This window comes from Pelodiscus sinensis, chromosome 19, assembly GCF_052426305.1.
Source record: "Pelodiscus sinensis isolate ZL-2025 chromosome 19, ASM5242630v1, whole genome shotgun sequence".
Taxonomy (NCBI): domain Eukaryota; kingdom Metazoa; phylum Chordata; order Testudines; family Trionychidae; genus Pelodiscus; species Pelodiscus sinensis.
The window spans coordinates 5,293,653-5,301,822 of NC_143070.1; the positions used below are offsets into that span (position 1 = coordinate 5,293,653).

Consider the following 8,170-nt stretch of genomic DNA (forward strand, 5'->3'; position numbering starts at 1 on the left):
TCGTGTTCAGGGTTGGGGAAAGAACACCTGGAAGAGGATTCCCAGGCAGGGGAGCTGACAGCTAGGCCGGGCCCCGGCACAAGGTGGGTGTGGGAGGAGGATGGTGCCTTAGTGCCGCCCGGAATGTGCCACGCCAGGTCGCCCAAGCACTCAGCAGGCTAGTGGCAATTTAAAGGGCCCAGCAGCATCGGCCGGGAGCTCTGGGCCCCGGAGCAGTTTCCCTCCCTCCTGCCCCCATTGGTGGGCCTGTTCCCAGATGGATTTGGAGTCCGTGAAAGGCCGTTTTTAGTCTGACAAGGGAATCGAAGAGTTTGAGAAACAAAGTTCAACTTTATTCTTTTTAAGCCAAAACCAGAAGCTAACCAGAGCCCAGCTCATCACGGTGTGTGTCAGCCCCAGGCCCATATGGCGCTGTTCCGGCAGGCGCCGGCAACAGAGCAGTGTGGTGCAGTCAAATGCAGAGGATCCATCGGAGAGGCCGGGAATCAGTCACAGAGAAGCACATGCTCTGAGAGCTGGAATGCCTGGGGCCAAGGGGAGCTGGAGAACAGCACAGCATCTCTACTCCTGGGTTGAGAATTTGATCCCCCTCCCCCAGGGATATCCTTGGCGAACATGGGGTGAACGTGGCAGAGAGTCTCTGTCGTCCCAGTAACGGAGGCTGTGGAGGCAGGTGTTGGGGTGACCATTCTGGTTGACAGATTCCTCATTGCCCACCTGTTCCAGTGATGGACGTCCGCCGGCTTCACCGTCAGCTGTGCTGTTGACTTCCCTAAGTTTCCTTCTTGGCTTTGCAGAGTCTCGTGCACCCAGGAATCACTGATTCGTCCAGTCTCTCCACAAGCAGCATCATTTGTAGCCTAGGATTCAGGGATGGCTTCACCGAGGCCGGGTCCACTCTAGGGAGGAAGGTCGGTTTAAATTACGCAATTCCAGCTACGTAAAAAACATAGCTGATATCGACATGCCTTAAGTTGAGCTTTGGCACGGTCCTCACAGTGAGAGGTTGATGGGAGAAACGCTTCCATCAACTTCCCTTACGCCTCACGAGGAGTAGGCATTTTGGTGCTGTCAGGAATGCTCTCAGCATTTGATTTAGCGGGTCTTTACTAGACCCACTCAATCAAACTCTGGAAGCATCGATCATCCTGCAAGTGGAGACATGGTCCCAATGCTCACAGCCTGTTTCCTGGGTCGCTTTGGCTCCAGGGCAGCAAGTTAACAATTCTCAGCCTCAGCGGTTTGGCTCTCCAGAGAAAACCCTGCACTTTCTCAGCCCTTTATCTCTTTCTCCCGACTCCTGTATCTCACATCGCTGCAGGAATCAGGCAGGAACTTCCTTCCCCATTCTAATGTCTGCCTCTTGGCCTGTGACTCTCACACTGGCTTTGTGCTGATGGGGATGTATAATAATCATTGCTCAAACAACATTAATATTTCATGGTAAAGGGTTGGAATATAGGACAAATAAAATAACAGAGCCTTCTGGCAAATGGTCATTTGTCTTTTGGAGTCCCCACTAAATCTGGATCCGGTGTAGAACAAAACGAATATCCTGCTAAGTGACCAAACGGCCTTCGTTAAATGGAGAACAACCCACAATACAGGGCAGACTGTCAGACACTTTCAGATCCATATAAAGTGACATCCTGGAGTAAGTTCTAGATGATTCAAAATCAGGAGAACAGATTTTGTTACTCGTGTTTTTCTATACACCTGCCTTATTCGGGGACTTAATTGTCATGTTAGTTATAAAAGTTTTAACGCCATCCTCACAAATGGAGAAAAACTCAAATTCTAATCGGATGGAAACTGGGATTTCAACTCGGAACGATCACACAGAGTTTGGGATCCATGTGAATTCCCCTCTGGGTCTGTGACTTCTCCAGCCCCCACGAGAGCCTGACTTGGCATGAAAGAAATCAAAGATAGGGGCAGAGGAATTGGATTAATTTTGAAAAGAAACTATGTCCAGGCCTAAGAGTGGAATTGACAGACCTTCTCTCCCGTGGGGAGTTGCGAATGTCAACTCCACTCAAAGTCATTTCCATGTTCAAGATATTTAAGAGTTCTATTCCTGTCTGGGTTTGCTGATGCCTGATACAAGCTCACCCCAAATGAAGTTTCTCCCACATTCAAGGTTTTTTTTTCCTGTGAATTCTCTGATGTCCAATATGGGTTGATTTCCGACTGAAACTTTTCCCACAGTCCAGGCATTTATAAGGTCTCTCTCCTGTGTGCATTCGCTGATGTTTAATAAGGGCGGTGTTGTCAAGAAATCGTTTCCCACAGTCCGGACACTTGTACGGTCTCTCTCCTGTGTGAGTCCTTTGATGTGAAATCAGATTTGAGTTCCAGCTGAATGTTTTCCCACACTCCAGGCATTTATAGGGTTTCTCACCCGTGTGCGTTCTCTGATGGGAAATAAGGTAGGAGCTTTGATTGAAACTTTTCCCACAGTCCAGGCACTTGTAGGGTTTCTCTCCTGTGTGGCTGCTCTGATGGGAAATAAGATCCGAGCTCAAAACAAAGCTTTTCCCACAGTCCAGGCATTTATAGGGTTTATCTCCGGTGTGGGTCCTCTCGTGCCTGATAAGATCCGAGCTCTGAATGAAGCTTTTCCCACATTCCAGGCACTTATAGGGTTGTTCACCGGTGTGGGTTCTCTGATGCCTGATAAGGTTTGAACCCTGGTTGAAGCCTTTCCCGCAGTCGAGGCATTTATAAGGTTTCTCTCCCGTGTGGATCCGCTGGTGGGAAATGAGGTTGGCGGTGTGACTGAAACCTTTCCCACAAACAAGGCACTTGTAGGGTTTCTCTCCCGTGTGGATCCTCTGATGGGAAATCAGGTTGGAGCTCTGACTGAAAACTTTCCCACAGACAAGGCATTTATAAGGTTTCTCTCCCGTATGGACCTTCTGATGGGACACCAGGTGTGACCGCCGAATGAAGCTCTTCCCACACTTGGCGCAGGTGTTTTTTTTCTCTTCTCTGGGGATTCTTGGCCGGGCTGTGGCTTCCTTGAGGTCCTGGCAGCCTCTACCATCTTTTATGGGCTCACACGTTTTCTTGCCTGGGGCGCATGCCAGCAGCCTCCCTGAGCGGCGCTGCTTTTCACCGGCTGTTCCTCGTTTACGATTCTGTGAAAGGCTCCTCTTGGATCTGCACAATACGGTTCCCTGCAGACCCGCCTCCTCACTACTTTCCCGCGGTGGCTTCTCCTCATTTTCAGGCCCCATCCCGGCACTTTCTGGAATACAGACAGAGAATCCAGACATGAGCCATCCCTGCCTTGTGCAGGGGGAGAAAAGGACCAAAAAGCAACGGCAAAGAAGAGACACACCCCAGCTGCTGGGAAGACTACGAAAGGGACCATTTATTAACCCTGCTGTAAATTTTTCCTTCTCTGAAATGGGTCTTTGCTGCTCCAAGATCCATTACACTCTTCATCTTCCGAGCATAAAGGAGCCTTTTTTTTTTTAAACCCTCTCTCTCCTATTAGCCAGGGGATAGAATTGGTGTCCCTGGCCTCTGTTTTGTCAGAGGCTGGAGAGGGATGGCAGGAGACACATCGCTTGATCATTGTCTTCAGTCCACCCTCTCTGGAGCACCTGGTGCGGGCCACTGTGGGCAGACAGGATACTGGGCTAGATGGACCTTTGGTCTGACCCAGTACGGCCATTCTTATGTTCCTTATAGCTTCACAATTTATTGCACAGGGTCTAACAACAGTACCACGGGGTGAAGCCGGGAACAGAGGTTTTAAAAATAAACTAGGGGGCTGTGTCCCCTGCTCACTGTGATCGCCAACCCCGCCAACCCCCGTCCCAGAAGAAGGGGCAGGTTGGGAACACTGGCTCTTCCCCCCAGCCACCAGGAAGGGCTGGGATGTGGCCACACCAACTAGGATCCCTTCTCCCTCCCTGCCCCTGCCATCCAGGTCCCCTTCTCCCTCTTCCAGCCGGGTACTTTCTCTCCCTCCCCTCCTGCCACCGATGCACTGGAACAGCTGTTTTTAGAACACCCCAGTCGCCCGCCACGTGGTGACTGCCGGAGCGTCAGTCAGTCGCAGCGGCTCAGAGGCGGGGCGTAACCCAGTCCCGCCCCCACCCCACGGGCCTCACTGCCCCCCCCCCCCCCAAGCCCAGCAGCAGTTTACCTTCAAGTTGCAAGGAAGGTGAGTGCTGCTGTTGAGGAGTCAAAGAGACATACTCAATCTCATGAGCCTTAGGTGGCTGCCCTCGTGATGGGGTTAGCAGCAGCGGGGAGAGAGGGAGGAGGCCGGGTGGCTGAGGGGGGAGGGGCTGCGGGACGCAGGGTGACGTGATGACATCACTCTGTGGTCCCGCAGGAAAAACCGTTTTTATAGGTAGAGTAAGATTTAAGGACTAACAGTGCCTCCCAGCTCGGAGGAAATCACGTAGTTGTCAGAAGCTTCCACAGGTAGCAGAGTTAGTCTGTACAGGCTCTGGGGAGGCCACATCTAGAATAGTGTGTCCAGTTCTGGGGCCCCCCACTATAGAAAGGATGTGGACGCATTGGAGAGGGTCCACCGGAGGACCACCAGAATGATGAGGGGGCTGGAGGAGAGGCTGAGGGATTTGGGTTTGTTTAGTCTGCAGAAGAGAACAGTGAGAGGGGATTTGAGAGCAGCCTTGAACTTCCTGAAGGGACGTTGCAAAGAGGATGGAGAGAGGCTGTTCTCAGTGGGGAGGGAGGGCAGAACAAGGAGCAATGGGCTCAAGTTGCTGTGGGAGAGGTCTAGGTTGGATATTAGGAAAATCTATTTCACTAGGAGGGTGGGGAAGCCCTGGGATGGGTTCCCTAGGGAGGTGATGGAATCTCCATCCCTAGAGGTTTTGAAGTCTCGGCTTGACAAAGCCCTGGCTGGGTTGATTGAGTTGGGATTGGTCCTGCCTTGGGCAGGGGGCTGGACTTGATGACCTCGTGAGGTCTCTTCCAGCTCTATGATTCTAGGATAAACTTAAAAAACAACCAATGGTCTGGTAGCAGAATCCAATTTCTCCTTCGTGGGTCCCCGGTGCTCGGGGATCTCTCTGCCAACTAAAAAACAGCAAATAGTCTGATATCACTTTATAGACTAACCAAACATGGAGATGGGATCATGAGCTTTCATGGGCACAGCCCACTTCTTCAGATGACCGGAGTTTTCCGGTAAGAAGTGGGCCGTGCTCACGAAAGCTCACAATCCCATTTACAAGTTTGGTTAGTCTATAAAGTGATATCAGACTATTTGCTGTTTTTTAGTTGGCAGAGAGATTCCCGAGCACCGGGGACCCACGAAGGAGAAATTGGATTCTGCCTCCACATCTATTCCAAACACCCATGGGGCCACAAAGTCAAGGAGCGTCAGATCTTGGTCTGCGTGGGTGGGTGACATCTGCCCCATGGACGGAGCTCATCCCAGGAAGGGAGGGGAACAGACATGAATAAATACAGACTAGGGATGTTCGATATCAGTTAATTGAATTGTTGATTAATCTCATGAATTCTTATTGGTTACTCGATTATTCTATAGATGGGGCCGGCAGCCAGTGGAATCCGGCCTCACTCCCGAAAAGCCCCCTGCCATTCCACACCGCTGCCTCTGTATCAGAGGCAGCAGCGTGGGGTGCCAGGCGGAAGATGGTCCACCTGGGGAGCCGGTTTAAAAACCAGCTCCCCTCATGGACTGGCTGCCTGTCACCCTATGCTACTGCCTCTGATTCAGAGGCAGCAGTGGAGGGTGGTAGCAACCCCTGTTGGGGCGGGGAAGACTGAGTTCCCAGACCCGACTGAACCGGGTTGCTGGCCAGCCTGCTAAATCATTTACTGGCAAGGTGGAGGGGAAATGTGTGTAGTCTATAGCATCAACCTATACACTTTTGCTTATCAGTTAATCGCCTCTATACTGTTCCATCCCTAATACAGACAGGACCATGCAATGCTTCTGCTACCTCAAAAGATGCAGGGATGCCGATGAATTAGGTTTCCCTTGTGTTTCTGACTCCCCTAACCCACGGTTGGGGGAGTCTCTTAAAGAACCGGTTTCCCCTGAAATCAGAGGGTTTGTCTGCACCGCAGATGGGAGATGCAGTTCCCGGCTCGACAGACAGATGAATGTTACTATTAGCATCCAACAGCAGCAGTGTGGCACGGCAGTCAAGGGATGTGGCTTGGATTAAGCACCTGCATACAGCCCCGCCCTCCCCTCTGGGGTGTACTCAGGTGTCCAGCACAAGGTGTTACATGCACTGTTCTTTTCAGGCGCTAACTCCAAGAGATCTAGAGCATGTAAATTTACCTGAGCTGGGAATCCCACCTCCCAGCCACTGTGTAGACGTAATCTATGGGATCAGGGAAGAATCTGCACAGAAGCCAAATGGTCACATCCCAGACCTTCCACCCCAGCTTCTAATAATTAAAGGACTAGGATCCCTTACCCAGCGAGGTCACCGCCTCGTAGTTCTCCTGCATGACGTCCCAGTAGAGGGTTCTCTGAACGGGGCCCAGCAGCGCCCCCTGCCCCTGGGTGAAATACACAGCCACCTCCTCGAAGGTCACCCGCATCTGCAACAACAAGAGTCCCTCACCCACTGCCTGCAGCCCCAGCCACAATCCCGCTGGTCACAGGATGGCAGAGTAGCAGAATCCCATTCCTACCCCGTTTAGAGCGGCCAGGGGGCATCAGAGTAGGGAGAAAGGAGAACTCCTTGTCCCTACAGCCGATGGAGAAGGGCAGGGGCCTTCGTGTTTCTCTCTCACTTACCAGCAGGAGGCTTTGACAAAGCAAGGGATTTTCTTAATGTTTTATATGAACAGTGTGTGCCTCAGTTTCCCCTACATGTTGCACGCTTAACTAGCTAGCGGGACAAGGGAGTTTGATCTTGGTATCAGACTTTACGAGGCCGTCATCTGTCTGGCCGCTCTCAGAGTGGCCAGGCATTTTGTAAATTAGCAATAAATGGCTGGGGGGAGGGGGAGGGGGGAGAAGAGGAGTAGAAGGCTTCCCTGCAAGAAGCCAGTCAACAAGGAAGATCTGGAGAACAGAGAGGCGGAGGCTGGCAATGTTCTAATGTCTTTCCCAGCAGGTGTGGAATACATTTTGCTACGTGCACCGAGGCCTGTGTGGACGGGCACCACCCACAAAAACACAAAACAGCTGTGGGCCTTTTGCCAAGCAGCTGGCCAGCACTGGACTCTCTCCGGGGGAGCCGTGGCTTACAGGGAACACTGGAGGACGGGGGCCAGTTTTGCCCCAGGGGGAATACACACCCATAAAGGAGGGCAACAGGGTCTGCCCCAGAAGGACTTGTCTGTAACTTCCTGGCCACGCTGAGAAGAAGCCAGACTCGGAGCGGGGAGGGAGCAAGCAGGGCCCAGCAGCAACTCACCGCGGGTGTGTGGGGGGAATTGTCCCGGCTCTGGCCTGGCTCAGGGGTTGGTGCTGGGGTCACAGTTTCAGATGAACAACCCCCCAAAATCCCTCCCCTCCATCTCAGGCTGATTTCTCCCCCCGCCCCTCTCTGCCAACCCAGCCCCAGAGCCACCCCAGGGATTCCCCCCCAGCTCAGCTCCACCCGCCCGGCGCCTGCCCAGCCAGGGAGCCGCGTCCCTCCCCGGCCCTTAGCCCCGGGTTTCCCCGGCACCTGCAGGCTCCGGCTCCAGGCTGGGGCGAGCAGAGCCCGGAGCTGCCCAGGGGCGCGCTGCAGCCGCCGCAGAACTGGCCCGCGGGCCGGCCCCGGCCCTCCGACCCCCCCTGGGCAGCAGCGGCTCCGTCCGGGCTCCCGGCGCGCAAGGGAGGAGCTGACCCAGGAACCACACAGCGGCGGGGCGGAGGCTGCTCGATGGCTCCGCCCGGCCCCAGCCTCCCGCCGCCCCCACGGGCCATGCTGGGAGGGGGCAGCAGCCAGGAGCTGTCCGTGACGAGCTTCCCCCCCCCCTCCCGGCACGCCAACCCCCTGCATCCGAGCTCCCTCCCAGAGCCTGCACCCCCACCCCTGAGCCCCCTGACCTCCTCCAGAGGCTGCACCCCCACCCCACCCTGCTCCCCTGGCCCCCAGCCCAGGGCCGCCTCCTGCACCCCCCCATTGGAAGCTGCACCCCACGCCCGAGCCCTCTGCTCCCCCCCCCAGTGGCAGGGTTAAAGCTGCCCCCCCCATCCCAGAGC

The 8,170-nt window shown here is 54.2% G+C and overlaps 1 protein-coding gene across 4 annotated transcripts in view; it reads right to left on the bottom strand.

Annotated features, from left to right (window-relative positions):
- Positions 1-290: 290 nt before the first annotated feature.
- Positions 291-8,170, bottom strand: part of LOC142823248 (uncharacterized) — a 47,090-nt gene continuing 39,210 nt past the window's right edge. The window contains exons 1-3 of one of the 4 annotated variants that reach the window (XM_075914069.2): positions 7,650-8,106; positions 2,113-3,250; positions 291-899 (exon numbers count right to left, since the gene is read on the bottom strand). In XM_075914069.2, coding sequence (XP_075770184.2) covers positions 2,136-3,250; positions 7,650-8,091 — 1,557 coding nt within the window. In that variant the 5' untranslated portion in view covers positions 8,092-8,106 and the 3' untranslated portion in view covers positions 291-899; positions 2,113-2,135. Of the gene's footprint in view, positions 3,251-6,443; positions 6,571-7,275; positions 8,107-8,170 lie in introns of those variants that run through there. The other 3 variants (XM_089770820.1, XM_075914070.2, XM_089770821.1) reach the window with 3 other exon arrangements.